We start from the raw sequence: 17,556 nt of genomic DNA, 5'->3' as shown, positions 1-17,556 counted from the left end.
TTAACACTGTTCTGGAGTCTTGGCCAGTGCCATGTGGTAAGAGAATTAGGAAAAATTAAAAAGAAAAAGGTAAAATGAGGATTTTTTGCAGACAATATGATTATATTCATAGAAAGCCCAGGAGAATCAACTGACAGACTATTAGAAATAGTAAGAAATTTCTTTAGGATGTCTTAAAATATATACACACACACACACACACACACACACACACACACAATAAGTAGTTTTCTTACATATAAAGACCATATGAGAAAAAAGACTACATTAACAATTGCATCAAAAAGAGAAAAGACAGAAGTAAACATAGCAAATACATAGCATGCCAAATAATTACATATTAATTACAAAAACCCCCACATATGTTGTGTATCTGAAATTTGACAGTAATACATAGAACATTAAGAAAAACAGGCAGAAATGCTCAAGACATTTTTTGGAAAAAAAAATAAGTAAATAAACAAGAGGTTTATAATTACTAAAAAGGAGAGGGACAAAAGGTTTTTTTTTTTTTTGCATATGACATGATTGTATATACAGGAAGTCTAAGAGGATCAACTGACTATTAGTAACATTAAGAAATTTCTATAAGCCCTACTAGATATTAAAATACATTACGGACTGGGATTGGGGCTCACGCCTATAATCCCAGCATTTTGGGAGGACGAAGTAGGTGGATTACTTTCGGTCAAGGGTTTGAGACCAGCCTGGACAACATGGTAAAACCTGTCCCTACTAAAAATACAAAAAAGTAGCCGGGCAGTGGTGCACATCTGTAATCTCAGGTACTCGGGAGGCTGAGACGGGAGGTGGAGGATGCAGTGAGCCGAGATCGTGCCACCACACTCCAGCCTGGGCGACACAGCGAGACTCTGTCTCAAAGTAATAATCATAATAATAATACATTATGAAGTTAAAATAAAGTTTGATACTGGAAAAGAAATCGCCTAATTAACTAAACAGAATGGAGCCAGAGAAAAAACACCTAACACATATAACATATTGAACAGGCTCTGTAGTAAGTTTATGTTTACACATACTAACTCATTTAATCTTACAACTCTGTGAAGTGGTTACTATAATTATCAACACTTTACCGATAAGTAAAATGAGGCCAACGCAAATTCAGTGGCTTGTCCAATGTCGTACAGCTAGTAAGTAGCAAGACTAGTAGTGCTATATGCTCTTTATCATAGCATTATTTGTAAACTGGGAAAAACTTATAAATTTCTTACTATATATATGTACATATATATACAAATAAATTCTAGAATATGCAAACTTTTTTTCCCCTTGAAGAGAACATAAGAAATCATGCAATTTGTGGGCAGGGGGAAATGGAAAAAAAAAAGAAATTATGCAATTTACAGCCAAAAGAATCATCCTACATGACAGACCATGTGGAGTGCGGAGTGACAAGACTGAATTTATAATTTAATTTCTATTTTGAGAAGACTCCTCTGGCTGCTGAGGGAGGAATGTTCTGGGGGTGGGAGGTGAATCCAAGATGATCAAGATGGTAGCAGTGGAGGAGATGTGGGCAGATTTGGGATAAAGTTCTGAAACTAGAACCAAAGGACTTGGTGTTGAGTTAGGAAGGGGTATGTGCAAACGAGAGGAATCAGAGATGACTTTTTAGGTTTGTGGCCTAAAGCAGCTAAACAAAGGGGGATGCTGTTTAGTAGGATGACAATTATTTTAGGAGGAGGTGGTGGTTACTGGTGGCCTGGAAGGAGAATTTAGGTTTGGACACGTTAGGTACAAATGGTCAGACAACCAAGTGGAGATCCAAGCAGGAGATGACCACACAAATCTTAAGCTGGGGGAGGGAGTTGGGGCTGAATGCCTAAATTTGGGAATCATAAGCATGACCTTGACATTTAAGGCCATGGGCCTGAATGACATCATTTAGGGAGCGAGTATAGATGGAGAAGAAAAGTCTCAGGTCTGGCCCTGGGCTGAGGTGGGGATGGGTTCAGGGTGTGCTCTGACAGATAGAAGGAGAAAAGGATGGAACCCAGAGGACCCAGGGAAGCAGGATTTCCAGGGACATGGGTGACCCAGAGCCAAACGAAGAAAGTATTTCAAGATGAAGTGAGTCAACAGGTGTTCCTCAAATACTGAGAGAGGCCAATTAAGAAAAGAATGGAGAGCTGGCAACTGAATTTAGCAGATGGAGGTTACTGGTGGCCTTGGGCCAGGGCAGTTTTAGGAGGAGGTTCCCAAAGCTCAACGGGGTGGGTCAAGAGAAAATAGGAGGTGAAGTGATGAAAGAAAGTACAAGTGTTCTGAGGAGTTTTGTTCTAAAGCTGGTTTCTTAGATTAGTGGGTATCAAACCAACTCGTATGTTACAGAAACGGACTAGAGATTAGGCTGCAAAATAGAAACATTGTTTTCAAAGCCCAGATTTTATTTTGCTTTATTATTTATTTATTTATTTTTAAATTTTTTTTGAGGCGGGGTCTCGCTCTGTCACCCAGGATGGAGTGCAGTGGTGCGATCTCAGCTCACTGCAACCTCTGCCTTCTGGGTTCAAGCGATTCTCCTGCCTCAGCTTCCTGAGTAGCTGGCATTACAGGCGTGCGCCACCATGCCCAGCGAATTTTTTTGTATTTTTAGTAGAGATGGGTTTTCACCTTGTTGGTCAGGCTGGTCTCGAACCCCTGACTTTGTGATTCACCTGCCTTGGCCTTCCAAAGTGCTGGGATTACAGGCGTGAACCACCACCCCTAGCTTTTATTTTTAAGCATTAACATGCTTTATTATTTAATGTGTTATTTTAATGTTATAAAATATTCACAGTGCAAGCATTCACATATCTAAAGAAGAAGGCTGAGGCTTTAAGAGGTTAAATAACTTGTTTAAGGTTACATAGATAGACAATGATAGGGCCAGTGTAGATGCCAGGCAATGTGTTTCTAAAGCCCATACCAAGAAAAATTCAAGCACTGGTAGTTAGCAGGGACTAGCAGATTGTAGACTGCCAGAGTTAACATGAGTCCTTCATTTAACTCTTGGTTACTGTCCCCAATTCCAAGTCCTTATTACATCTAAAAGGTTTTTTTTTTTTGAGACAATCTCGCTCAGTCACCAGCCTGGAATGCAGTGGCGTGACCTCAGCTCACTGCAACCTCCGCCTCCCGGGTTCCTGCCTCACGCTCCCGAGTAGGTGGGACTACAGGTGCACACCATCACGTCCAGCTAATTTTTGTATGTTTAGTAGAGACAGGGTTTCACCATGTTGGCCAGGATGATCTTATCTCTTGACCTCGTGATCTGCCCACCTCGGCCTCCCAAAGTGCTGGGATTACAGGTGTGAGCCACTGCACCCAGCCTATAAAGGCTAATTTTTAAAAAGCAAATAGTCTTCTTTTTTGAGGACTGAGAACAAACACAAAATACATGCAACAGTTACCAAGTTTCCAGGTTAATTAACAAAGTATCTTAAGCTATGAACCCTCTGGACTACAGGATCCATCAGTTTAATGAAACAAATAATTCAGCTGAGAACAGACAGTTATGATGGGACATAAAGCACTAAGAGCGTCAGGTGGTGATGCTCTGCCCGGGCACACCAGCACCTACCTGTGGTCTGCACTGGATTTCTGTCTCCCAGTCCACAGTCTTCTGTTCACAGAGGAAGGTGGGGGAGAGGAGGGCAGAGGTGGGGGAGGTAGAGAGGGCAGAGGAGGCAGGTTTCTTTTCTCTTTCCTGAAGCCAATGCCAGGCTTCCCCTCTTTGTCCCCTTCTCCAGCATGTTTGAACGTTCTCCGGGGTTTTGGCGGGGGGTTGATGAAGGGCTTTGTGAGGGAGCCCTCCCAGCCCCTGTACACATTCTCAAGGCTCCGGTCCCAGGGCTTTCTGCATGAACCTTTCCTGTCCTCCACAGCCTCGGGGGCAGGCTCCCTGCCTTCCAGGTCCAAGAAGTGGACCCTCTGGCTAACTTCTGAGCCATTCCCGCCTACCAGGTTCTCAGGAAGGGTGGGCCCCGCCTCTGCCTTGTCAGGTGGGCAGTGTGGGGAATAACAGGTCCCTGGCAACTGGGGATCCAGCCCTGCCGACCCGTCCTTCAAAGCCTGCTCGAGTTTCTTGACCTGCTTCAGCACTGAGAGGTGATCATTCTGAAAGCGTAGCTTGCCAAGTCTTGGCTCTCGGCCTCGGCCCCAGCTAGAATCCACTTCCCGGTCTGGCTGGCGCAGGTCTTGCCCAGGCTCTGGGTCCTGTCCCCCGACTTTCACTGCTCCTTTATTTCTCTCCTTCTCTGTGCTCTCTGTTTCTGGCTTCATTCCATTCTTAGTCTCTGTGACCTGAGTTCTCACCCCATCACTACTTCTCCTCCTCTCCACCAGACAGGACGGCAGATAATCCTCCTGTCTGTCTGCTCTCCTGCTGGGTGCAGGAGTGGGCACCTCTTTCTTTCCCTCCCATTCTGATATCTTGTCCTTTATGTTAAGGGGCTTATGCCGGGGTCCGGCTCTGGCAGATGGGCAGGGGTTCTGAACGCCTCTGAGCTGCTTCTTCCCAGCCCTGCTGGCTTCTGCAGCTGGGTCACTGATGATCATATCCAAGTTGAACATGTCCATTCTTGACTCTAGCGGGAGGCTGCGAAGACCTTCCAGGGGGCGCCTTCTGAAGCCCAACTCCTGATCAGTCTCTAGGAAAGGAATGGAGAACTGAAGTGGATGCCTTCGAGGGTCTTTCTCAGTCCTTGGACCTTCCACCTTGACCCTGCACAAGAAGGACAAACAGCAGGTGAGTGATTCTTATTGTTCTTGGCTGGTCATAGAGATTTGCCAGAACTTAGATATAAATGTTATATGCAAATCTTACGAACCATAAACATTGAAACCCCTATTTTTAAAAAAAATCACTTTGTGAGCAGGGTGTGGTGGCTCATGCCTGTAATCCTAGCACTTTGGGAGGTTGAGGTGGGAGGATCACTTTAGGCCAGGAGTTCAAAACCAGCCTGGGCAACATAACAAGACCCGAATCTCTACAAAAAAATTACAAATCCATTTTGTATTTTTCTTGGAGAGACAGCATGGTGAAATGAAAGGAGCAATTGAGTTTTGGAGTCTGATAGGCTTGGGTTTAAATCCTAATTCTGCCACATGACCTTAGGCAAGTTAAGTCCTCTAAATCTCAGCTTCCATCTCTGTAAAATGGAGATAATAATATGGACCGGGCATGGTGGCTCACGCCTGTAATCCCAGCACTTTGGGAGGCTGAGGCGGATGGATCATGAGTTTAGGAGTTTGAGTCCAGCCTGGTCAATGCAGTGAAATCCCATCTCTATTTGTCTTGAACTCCCGATCTCAGGTGATCTGCCTGCCTCGCCCTCCCAAAGTGCTGGGATTACAGGCATGAGCCACTGCAACTGGCCTGAAACCCGGTCTCTACTAAAAAAAACAAAAACAAAACAAAAACCCAAAAATTAGCTGGGTGTGGTGGCGCAAACCTGTAGTCCCAGCTACTCAGGAGGTTTTGGCAGGAGAATTGCTTGAACCTGGGAGGCGGAGTTTGCAGTGAACAGAGATCACGCCACTACACTCCAATCTGGGCAACAGAGCAAGACTCCATCTCTAATAATAATAATAATAATAATAATAAGCATCTAATAGGGTGACCGTAAATATTTAAGGAGCCAGCCCACATAAAATATCCAGTATCTTATGAGTATACAATAAATGGTGGCTATCATTGTTATAAATTTTTTTTCTTTGATGAAATAGGAGGTGGATGCCGTGGCTCATGCCTGAAATCCCAGCACTTTGGGAGGCTGAGGTGGGTGGATCATGAGGTCAAAAGATTGAGACCATCTTGGCCAACATGGTGAAACCCCATCTCTACTAAAAATACAGAAATTAGCCGGGTGTAGTAGCTGTAGTCCCAGCTACTCAGGAGGCTGAGGCAGGAGAATCACTTGAATGCAAGAGGCAGAGGTTGCAGTGAGCTGAGACCATGCCACTGCACTCCAGCCCAGCGACAGAGTGAGACTCCGCCTCAAAAAAAAAAAATATATATATATATTTTTTTTATTTTGAAAGAAAAACATTTTTAAATTAGTCTAACAAGAATGAGAGTATCTGCGTTTTCAAATGCAAACATTCTTCCCCCAGCAAAGGTTATGACTGAGCACAGTGACTCCAGATGTGCCAACATTAGCTGATACCTCACGGTGCCAATTTTCTGGATGTATAGATCTGACTGCATGGAAATTCTGAAACTCCAGTTAAGGCTGACCGTGAGGGATGAATAATTAGCAATTTCATGCATCCTATTACTAGTTAGCTTTCAATCGCAAAGGTTGTTTGTGTAGAGACTTCTTCCTCAGTGGAGACATTAGCACGTAAATTATGCCGCTGTTGTTAGTTGCGCAGCATAAATTAGAAACTGGAGAAAATGCAAACACAGTTTTTTGGCAAACACATTTTCCTATTTTAAAGATGGCTATCAAGGCAGAATTCCTTATTTAAATAAGCAATTAGGATTCATAACAGTTTGTTTACAAAAGAGAAAATATTTTTAAATTGTTCCGTCGCCACTGGGGACATTAGCATGAATTCAGATTTTAGTCAGAATCAGAATCAGTTTGTTATTTCATTGAGGGTTCAAAAGGCGGAGTGACAGTCCTTGCTGTCACAGTACCAGAGGCAAGATGGAGAGAGAGGACAGACACACACATTAAAAACACGACAAGGCTGGGCATGGTGGCTCACGCCTGTAATTCCAGCACTTTGGGAGGTCAAGGCAGGTGGATCACAAAGTCAGGAGTTCAAGATGAGCCTCGCCAATATGGTGAAACCTCATCTCTGCTAAAAATACAAAAAATTAGCTGGGCGTGGTGGCACTCGTTTGTAGCCCCAGTTGCTTGGGAGGCTGAGGCAGAATTGCTTGAACCCGGGAGGTAAAGGTTGCAGTGAGCTGAGATCACGCACTCCAGCCTGGTGACAGAGCGAGACTGCGTCTCAAAAAATATATGTAAATAAATAAATAATAAAAACACAACAATCCAGGTTAGTGCCTGCATGGAGATGACTGATGATCTACAACACAGTTATTAATGTTATGTGTGCTGTAAGGCACTACTGCCTAGTAGCTAAATACATGGGCTTTGGAATTGAGTGACTTGAGACTTGAATCCTGAGTTTTTCATCTGTCTTCTATAGACTGAAACTTTATGAGTCAGAGGCCACATTTACGTTGTTTGCTATGCCTGGTGCATAGCAGCTAGTCAACAAATATTTATTCAATGAATGAATGAATTCATGAGTTAACATATGTAATGTGCCCAAAGTACGGCACACATTATAAATCTTGGTATCAATAAATGGTAACCATTGTTATTGTAAGTATCACAGTTGTTGTCTAAGAGCCTAAACACATGGAGTGACTTTGTAATCGTGGAAGCTCTGTCTGAAAACTCGGATGGAACAAAGGATGACTTGCTGAAAGCTCACGCTGGATTTACAAAACTCAAGCAACAGAGACAAGGATGCTGCCACCATTCTATGAGCCCCCAAAGACAGAGTTCCTGCTCCAGGGTGGGGGGCGGGTGGTTGCTAGTTTCTAGAGTTCCTATTTCCAGGATTCTCCTGCCCCATGAGGGCCATAAGGATTCTCTTGCCCCATAAGGGTCTGGGGTGCAGAGCTGAGAACCCCTCAGTGTCCGCCAACTGCTTTGTGGAATGTGAGAGGATCAGAGAAAGGGCTCCATCTGGGGAGAAGGAAACAACCACGCTGATATTAGATGGGAAAACTGACTGTGGACAGGTACAGCTGCAAAGACTTAGGGCTCAAACATAATTAAAATACCTGAACATCCTAGTAGTTAGAAAAATAATCCCGGGATTGGAATGTGCCATGAGGATAGGGCTGAAGTCGCCAGGGGATCATCCTTTCCACACACCGGGAACTAGTCAGAGTCTCTCTTGACCCCTTTAGCCTGTAGCCTTAAATGAGTGCCATGCATGGAGGTGGTCTGCAGGAAGCTCATTAGAATGACCTGGAAAAGGGCTCCTTAGCTCAAGGAAGCAGGATCAGTGAAGATGGAAAGGCATAGGAGAGTAAGGAGCTGGGCCAGCGTCTACACTCTTAGGGGAGAAGCGTTCTTACTTGTCAGCCAGTGTGTAGCTCAGGTTTTCAGTCTGGCTGTGGCTGCCCTTGGCCGGCCTGCACACTGTCATCATGTCAGCACCGAGGGGAGCTCCAGGTCACCTGCGGGGACAAAGATGCACACCCAGTGAGCCATGACAGCTGGGCCTCCCTTGGAGGGGAGCAAATCTAGGGCTCACACCCCAAGCTATTAATTCCTGATAGATTTCACCCAGGAGTGGGGTGGGGGGCGGGGGGTAGAAAAAACATGCTATTCAGAATCCCTGGCCCAGCAGGTGGGGCAAGGGTGCAATCCTGAGGTCCACCCGGATTCAAAACTCATGCCAGCCTCTTTGTATATATATTTTTCGTCCATTTGTTTGTTTTTTTTGAGACAGAGTCTGGCTCTGTCTCCCAAGCTGGAATGCAGTGGCGTGATCTTGGCTCACTGCAACCTCCGCCTCCTGGGCTCAAGTGATTCTTGTGCCTCAGCTTCTCCAGCAGCTGAGTTTACAGGGGTGCACCACCACACCTGGCTAATTTTTGTATTTTTAGTAGAAATGGGTTTTCACCTGTTGGCCAGGCTGGTCTCGAACTCCTGGTCTCAAGTAATCTGACCGCCTCAGCCTCCCAAAATGCTGGGATTACAGGCGTGAGCCACGGCGCCTGGTCCTCTTTGTATATATCTTTATTTTTTATTTATTTTTCTTTTTTCTTTTTCTTTCAAGGATGTCCTAGAATGTATATATCTTTTAGCCAAGGTCACCAACAATTTTAAGAAAGCATACAAACTTAGAAAGCAAAACATAAATACCAATGCTTTTTCAGGCTCTCTGAGAACCACTGTGACAAGCTAGGAGTCCCCAAAGAAGAAAGTAGCTGCCCCTTTATCTGACACAAGCCATAAACCACACACCAGAGTGGAGTTGTCTTCACAGGGATACTCTACCCTTCCGCAAGCCCTGACACTGGGTGTAAACCCACGCTGCCCTTGTCCGTAGAGCCCCCCATGGGAGCCCCTCCCAGCTGCTCCAAACCCAGGAGGAAGAAACACCCAGTCACAAAGTCATCTGTCTGGTCTAAGAACACCAGGAGATGGTCTTGGCAAACGCAGGAATCCCACTGAGTTCCTTAAACCACCCCCCACCAATAGCAAGGCCTGTGTGGATACCAAGGCAGCAATCTCAGCTTGGAAATAGCAGTTAAAGACTGGTACCTGGCCCTGACATGAACTGATGTAACTGATTAAACTTTATTACTTCATAGCAAGTCCTTCAGAACTCTGTGGGAAGAAGTGTCTCCCAACACGAGCATAAACGGACATTGCTTAGGTGGAGGTGCTGGCAAGATGAGGCCCATCAGAGAAGGCCAACAGGATGGGCCACGCGGTTCTTCTGTAAGGCATGAACACCAGATGGCTGGTCCTCCCTAGTGGAGAGGAGCTACCTCCTTGACTAGAGCTCAAGGCATATCAAGACACTGGGTATTAATGTTACTGTTCCAGGGAAGCCCTCTCCCAACTCCTCCAGTTTCCAAGATTCCTACCCTATTTCCCAGGATGGCTGCCTGATGTCCTGGCCTGGGCATCCTCTCCCTCCCAAGAAATCAAAGGGCAGAACTTCAAGACATGAAGATAGCTCTTGGGAACAAGGAGAGGAAGGGAGGAAGGCCAGGGAGAAGGAGAAAGAGAAAAGGAGAGTGCACATGGGCAACAAATGAACAAGAGCAGGGCTGGGGAACCATGAGCTGAAGGAACAAGGAAGGGAACAGACAGGTCTGCCGACTGTGTGTGTGTGGGTGGACAGGGGCATGGAGCTCTGGCCTGTCCATGGAGCTCAGCTGTTCCCCTACCCAGCAACTCAGAAGCACACATTGTGGGGCTAGATCTATGTTGTAATCAAGCCTACTTCTTTAAAGAAGCCAGGCCCCAGGGCTTGTCCATCCCATTATTAGGCCTTTCAGGGACAGGAAGGAACTCATTGTCCCTCTCACAAAGCTCCGCAGAGCTGAAAGCTCCTGGAATCCCTCCACTTGGCTGGGCCCACAGACACTACTTTCTGTCCGGTATCTGGCAGAGGGCCCCGGTGGCCGTCAGGGAGAACAGCCCCTCCCCACCACCGCCACCACCCTCCATGCAGACCAAACCCACAAGAATCCAACCTTGTTCCCTATGAGCTAGCAGCTCTCTTCCACACTAGCATCCCTTCACTGGCACTAGGACAAGGGGCCAGACCATGTGCAGGATGCACTGGGGGACTCAAAGGTGTGTAAGACACAGTCTCTGCCATCATTGAGAGCACCAGGACTGTACTTGGGTCACAATCCACCCTGTACCTCCCCCCATGCCCTCAAGAAAACAGTTTTCCTCTAGTTCTCAGGAAGCACAGCTTTTCCAAAAGGAAAAAACTCCACTGCGTCTAATGCACAGAGATGCATGTATGAACTTAGAGGTCAAAGATCACAAGAAGCACTTAAACAACACAGTACTTAAGTGAACTCACGTCCCAGCAGGAAGTAATAACTTCCAGCATGAAAACCACCATCTCTAGAGAAACAGCTGACGCCACATACTGAGAAGCAAGTGCCAGGGCTTCAGAGGCTGGCACTGAGGGGGCACAGAATCCCCCCGCACACTCAGCAATCAGCCCACCAGCATTTCTGAAGTCACAAAGATATTAAAAATGCTGCTACAAGGCCGGGCATGGTGGGTCATGCCTGTAATCCCAGCACTTTGGGAGGCCGAGACGGGTGGATCACCTGAGGGCAGGAGTTCGAGACCAGCCTAACCAACATGGAGAAACCCTGTCTCTACTAAAAATACAAAATTATCCAGGCATGGGGGCACATGCCTATAATCCCAGCTACTCAGGAGGCTGAGGCAGGAGAATCGCTTGAACCCGGGAGGTAGAGATTGCGGTGAGCCAAGATTGTGCCACTGTACTCCAGCCTGGGCAACAGGAGTGAAACTCCACCTCAAAAAACAAAACAAAACAAAACAAAACACTGCTACAGAAAATTGACCTTTCCCTTTTTGTCTCTGGTGATTAGCAATTGTTAACTGGCCGGGCATGGTAGCTCATGCCTGTAATTCCAGCACTTTCGGAGGCCAGGGTGGGCTGATCACATGAGCTTAGGAGATCAAAACCAGCCTGGGCAACATGGCAAAACACTGTCTCTACAAAAAATACAAGATTTAGCCGGGTGTGTTGGTGCACGCCTGCAGTCCCAGCTACTTGAGAGGCTGAGGTGGGAGGATAACTTGAGCCTGGCAGATGGAGGTTGCAGTGAGCTAAGATTGTACCACTGCACTCCAGTCCAAGTGACAGAGTGAGATCCTGCCTCAAAAAAAAAAAAAAAAAAAATCATAAGTAAAGTAACGAACCCAGCTGAATTTGCTAGTTGGGAGTGCTCTGTGACTTAAATTACCATGATTAACTTCATTATCACTTTACAGGTCTGGGATTGTGAGACAGAACTATTTTCCAAAGTGTGGTCAACGGGGGATCTGTTCCAGTCAACTTGGGGAGCCTATCAGACATGCAGATTCCTGGGCACCTCTCCGATGTACCAAGAGGTACCAAAACCAAGTGTCTGAGGGCTGCTCTGGAATCTGCATTTAAATACGTTAAATGGAAGGCCTCAGATGCTAATGTCCTGGCCTGAGCAGCTCTCCCTCCCAAGAAACCAAAGGACTGAGCTTCAAGACAGCTTGAGTTTTTATACAACCCAAGGTTCCTTATTTCTTTTTAGGCAATTTGGTCTTGTGATTCAAGTAGACTATATTCGAAGAGAGATAATGGAATGGTTGATGTAATAACACATTTTCCCACTCAAATGCTTTCTATAAAAATAGAACTTCCCATTAAACAGATGGGCTTATTACTAAAAATTTTAATTAGCTTATATGGGTGTGGTGGCTCCTGCCTGTAATCCCAGCACTTTGGGAGGCCAAGGCTGGAGGGTCACTTGAGGTCTGGAGTTTGAGACCAGCCTGGCCAACATGGTGTAACTGAAACCCTGTCTCTAGTAAAAATACAAAAATTAGGTGGGTGTGGTGTCAGGCACTTGTAAGCCCAGCTGAGACAGGAGGATCGCTTGAACTCAGAAAATGGAGGTTGCGGTGAGCTGAGATCGCCCCACGGCACTGCAGCCTGGGCAACAGAGCTGACTCTTTTTTTTTTTTTTTTGAGACGGAGTTTCGCTCTTGTTACCCAGGCTGGAGTGCAATGGCGCGATCTTGCCTCGCTGCAACCTCCACCTCCTGGGTTCAGGCAATTCTCCTGCCTCAACCTCCTGAGTAGCTGAGATTACAGGCACACGCCACCATGCCCAGCTAATGTTTTGTATTTTTAGTAGAGACGGGGTTTCACCATGTTGACCAGGATGGTCTCGATCTCTTGACCTCTTGATCCACCTGCCTCGGCCTGCCAAAGTGCTGGGATTACAGGCTTGAGCCACCGCGCCCGGCCCAGAGCTGACTCTTTTTAAAATTAATTAGACTAAAAACATCATACAAAATTTTGAAGCTAGCTGATGAGTACACAAGAGTTCATATAGTTTTTTTTTTTTGTAGGCTTGAACACAAGTTTTAGAAACTCAGTCCTACAAACTGAAGAAAAATATTTTTAAAATTCTAACATCTCTAGCAGATTTATGCTTATCAACGCAGTTCATAATCTAACCCTGTTGTTCTTCTTGCTAAAGTGAATGCTGCAAAATCTTTTCTTGGCTCAAGAATTTTGTTTGGGCACTGACATCATGCTGATGTCGACTGAGGGTTCAGAAGTTAAGAAACTGGGTGGGACTGGTCTGAAGGCCTGGCATTAACTCAATTGACTGTTCACAGTCAGTTACGCATCCAACTCCTTATTCTACTCTTCCCTTCTTCTCACTACTGCATTTGACTAGTGTCTTTGTGGGGCTTTTTCAATTACTTTTTTTTTTTTTTTTGAGACAGGGTCTCGCCCTGTCACCCAGGTTGGAGTGCAGTGGCATGATGATGGCTCACTGCAGCTTCAATCTGCTGGGCTTATGCAATCCTCCCGCCTCAGCCTCCCGAGCAGCTGGGTCACCAGGCATGCACCACCATGAGTGGCTAATTAAAAAAATTTTTTTTTAGTAGAGATGGGGTTTCACTATGTTACCTAGGCTATAGTGTCTTGAACTCCTGAGCTCAAGCAATCCTCCTACCTTGGCCTCCTAAAGTGTTAGGATTACAGGCACGAGCAACTGTGCTCAGCCTTGCTTAACTAGTCTTAAGAAAATAAGCCAGGTGGGAGAGTCTCCCTCAGTTTTTTTTTGAGAGAGAGTCTTGCTCTGTTGCCCAGGTTGGAGTGCAGTGGCGTGATCTCAGCTCATCACAAACTCTACCCACCAGGTTCAAGCAATTCTCCTGCCTCAGTCTCCTGAGTAGCTGGGATTACAGATTATACCTGGCTAGTTTTTTTCTGTATTTTTAGTAGAGATGGGGTTTCACCATATTGGCTGGGCTGATCTCTAACTCCTGACCTCATGATCCGCCTGCCTCAGCCTCCCAAATTGCTGGGATTACAGGCAGGAGCCACCACGCTGGGCTCCCTGAGTTTTTAATCCTGTTAGGAACTGCGGCTTTACTCTCTTGGCCAGCTGTTGCTGAGAGATACTCTTACTCCCAATCACGTCTCTGAATTACCTTTAATTTTGAGAGATAGAGAGATCAAGAGATCTCATAGTGAGATCCTTCTGATCAGTCTCAAAAGCCCACAGAAAACTTAGTTGCTCCAGACTGACACTGCTAGATTTTATACATACATAATTTTACAGCTCCTTCCAGCCTCATCTCTGAACACACTATTTTTTGTTTTTTAAAGGGGCTTAGAATTCTAAAATGTCAAATCATTAATTACACAACAAATAGCTCTCAGAAAAAGGGTCAAGAATTTAAAACAGATATAAAGTGTTTTCCCACAAGCAGGAAGAGGAAGTAAGCAAGATCAGGTCCCAAGGGCAATTCTCTCAGGAGCAGCTGCGGACCTGTGGCATTTGGAGGAGGACCAGGAGAAGCGGGCTGTGCCTGAGGGGAGAGTAGCCCTCAGGGGACCTGGCAGCTCCTTTAGAATCCTGCTCGGCCTGCCTGCCCACTGCTCTCTTTCTTCTGCTGCCATTTTTGGGAATCCCGCAAAGGCAATCCGGAAACACCAGCCTGGTGAAGCCAGCACAACCTTAAGGGCTAGACCTTAAAAGCAAGACAATGCCTAGTGGTCTGAGGCCTGGCCTCTCAGACCACTGCTTTTGATAACAGAGCACTGTTAATATCTTTTTATTTTTATTTTTTGAGACGGAGTTTCACTCTTGTTGGCCAGGCTGGAGTGCAGTGGTGCGATCTCGGCTCACCGCAACCTCCACGTTCCGGGTTCAAGCAATTCTCCTGCCTCAGCCTCCTGAGTAGCTGGGATTACAGGCATGTGCCACTATGCCAGGCTAATTTTGTATTTTTAGTAGAGATGGGGTTTCTCCATGTTGGTCCGGCTGATCTCAAACTCCCAATCTCAGGTGATTTGCCTGCCTCGGCATCCCAGAGTGCTGGGATTACAGGTGTGAGCTACCGCGCCTGGCTGCACTGTTCATATCTTATTCTGGGCATTAATTATGTGTTTATATTAGACAATTTAAAAAGTGCCATTGAGATCTCATCAACAGCAGTACTAACATTTTTTCTATTAACTCTGATAGTTTTTTTTTTTTTTGTAAGATAGCGTATTGCTCAGTCACCCAGGCTGGAGTGCCATGGTATGATCATGGCTTACTGCAGCTTCTAACTCCTGGGCTCAAGTGATTCTCCCACCTCCACCTCCCAAGTAGCTGGGACTACAGGAGGGCACTGCCATGCCCAGCTAAGTGCTTTTTTAGTTTTTGTAGAGATGAGGGTCTTACCATGTTCCCAGGTCTAGTCTTGCACTCTTGGGCTCAAGTGATCCTCCCGCCTCAGCCTCCCAAAGTGCTAGGATTACAGGTGTGAGCCATTGTGCCTGGCCTGGTGGGGTTTTTATGGTGGCAACACGGGAGATGATACATGGTCCACAAAAACTTTGCTGTTAAAGTCACCCAAAAAAAGAAGTTTGGATATTACTGCTTTAGAGACTGCTAGAAAAAAGAAATCTAGACAGGCTTAAGCCACAGGAGAAAAAAATTTAACAACCTGATTCTCCTTAATTTTTTTTTTTTTTGAGACAGAGTTTCACTCTTGTTGCCCAGGCTGAAGCTCAATGGTGCAATCTGGGCTCACCACAACCTCTACCTCCTGGGTTCAATCGATTCTTCTGCCTCAGCCTCCTAAGTAGCTGGGATTACAGGCATGTGCCATGACGCCCAGCTAATTTTGTATTTTTAGTAGAGATGGGGTTTCTTCATGTTGGTCAGGCTGGTCTCGAACTCCTGACCTCAGGTGATCCGCCACCCCCGTAGGCCTCCAAAGTGCTAGGATTACAGGTGGGAGCCACTGCGCCCGGTCTCTCCTTAAATCTTAAAGCAAGAAGTGATTTAAATATAAAATGAGCTGGTTACTGTGGCCCATACCTGTAATCTCAGCACTTTGGGAGGCTGAAGTAGGAGGATGGCTTGAGCCCAGCAGTTCAAGACCAGCCTACGCAACATAGCAATAACCCACCTCTACAAAAAATAAAAAATAAAAAAATTAGCCAGGTGTGGTGGTGTACATCTGTAGTCCCAGCTAGGAAGGAGGCTGAGCGGGGGGGATCATTTGAGCCCAGGAGGTTGAAGCTGCAGTGAGCCTTGATTGTACCACTGCACTCCAGCCTATACAACAGAGCGAGACCCTGTCTCAAATACATACATAAATATAAAATGAAATGTGTAAGTGTTGGTCAATTGATGAATGGATTTTAAAAAGTGGTCTATCTGGGCTGGGCGTGGTGGCTCACGCCTGTAATCCAAGCACTTTGGAGGCCAAGGCGGGCAGATCACCTGAGGCTGGGAGTTCAAGACCAGCCTGACCAACATGGTGAAACCCTGTCTTAAAAATAAATAAATAAAAAATGGTCTATCTATACAATGAAATTCAGCCATAGTAAGGAATGAAGCAATATTACATGCTACAACATTGGTGAACCAGAGAAACCTACTATGTGAAAGAAGCCAGACACAAAAGGCCACATATTGTATGATTCCATTTATATAAAATGTCTAGAACAGGCAAATTCACAGAGATGGACAGTAGATTAGTGCTTACCAAGGGCGGAGAGAGGAGAGAGAAATTTTGCCTCACTGGTATGAATAGGTGAGAGCTTCTTTTGGAATGATAGAAAATGTCCTAAAATTTCATAGCGGAGATAGTTGCCCAATATGGTGAATACACCATAAGCCACTGAACTGTACAGTGTAAGATGGCTGGGCACGGTGGCTCACACCTGTAATCCCAGCACTTTGGGAGGCAGAGGCGGGTAGATCACCTGAGGTCAGGAGTTCAAGACAAGCCTGACCAACATGATGAAACCCCGTCTCTACTAAAAATACAAAAAATTAGCTGGGTGTTGTGGCACATGCCTGTAATCCCAGCTATTTGGGAGGCTGAGGCAGGAGAGAATCACTTGAACCCGGGAGGCAGAGGTTGCAGTGAGCTGAGATTGCACCATTGCACTCTAGCCTGAGCAACAGAGCAAGACTCCATCACACACACACACTAAAAGAATAGGCCAATCCACAGAGACAAAAAGATTAGTGATTGCCAGAGTCTGTGTGAGGGGGAAGTGAGAAGTGATTGCTAAGAGGTATGGATTTTGGGGGGGCAGAATAATGCAAATGTTCTAAAATTAGAGAGTGGTGATTGTTGTACAACACAGTAAGCATACTAGAAACCACTAAATTGTATGCTTTAAGAGAGGGAATTTCATGGTATGTGAATTATATCCCAATAAAGCCATTATTAAAAAAAAAAAATTAGCAGGGACAATTATCAAAAGTGAGGAGTCCTGGATCCACCCTAGACCAAACCGAAGCAGACTGCCAGAGTAGGATGTAGGAATTTGCATTTCTAAGTTTCCCAGGGAGTTCACAAGCATTGTAACAGAGTTGCTTGTCTAGAGTTGAATCATGGGGTTTATTTTCATGTCACTTGCATTGTCGGCCTCAGAAAAATACTATTTTGCCTTCTCCTTAGTATGGCAGTATTTTTTTTTTTAATTAATTAACTTGGCTGGGCACGGTGGCTCACGCCTGTAATCCAAGCACTTTGGAGGCCAAGGCGGGCAGATCACCTGAGGTCGGGAGTTCAAGACCAGCCTGACCAACATGATGAAACCCGTCTTTAAAAAAAAAAAAATTAATTAATTTTTTTTTTTGAGACAGAGTCTCTCTCTGTCACCCAGGCTGGAGTGTGGTGGTGCCATCTCAGCTCACTGAAACCTCTGCCACCCGGGTTCAAGCGATTCTCGTGCTTCAGCCTCCCAAGTAGCTGGGACTCCTGG

The 17,556-nt window shown here is 45.7% G+C and overlaps 1 protein-coding gene across 6 annotated transcripts in view; it reads right to left on the bottom strand.

Moving 5' to 3' along the window:
* The window catches only part of DENND2A (DENN domain containing 2A), a 110,685-nt gene that overhangs the window by 71,100 nt on the left and 22,029 nt on the right, over nt 1–17,556 (bottom strand). For 3 of the 6 annotated variants that reach the window (XM_032275812.1, XM_032275818.1, XM_032275813.1), the window contains exon 2: nt 3,587–4,729. In XM_032275812.1, coding sequence (XP_032131703.1) covers nt 3,587–4,584 — 998 coding nt within the window. In that variant the 5' untranslated portion in view covers nt 4,585–4,729. Of the gene's footprint in view, nt 1–3,586; nt 4,730–7,816; nt 8,097–8,116; nt 8,219–17,556 lie in introns of those variants that run through there. The other 3 variants (XM_032275815.1, XM_032275814.1, XM_032275816.1) reach the window with 2 other exon arrangements.

This window comes from Sapajus apella, unplaced genomic scaffold (assembly GCF_009761245.1).
Source record: "Sapajus apella isolate SASKATOON/1434 unplaced genomic scaffold, GSC_monkey_1.0 scaffold7, whole genome shotgun sequence".
Classification (NCBI taxonomy): domain Eukaryota; kingdom Metazoa; phylum Chordata; class Mammalia; order Primates; family Cebidae; genus Sapajus; species Sapajus apella.
Note: the sequence above shows the minus strand (reverse complement) of the source record. Positions and strands in the feature narration are given on the sequence as shown.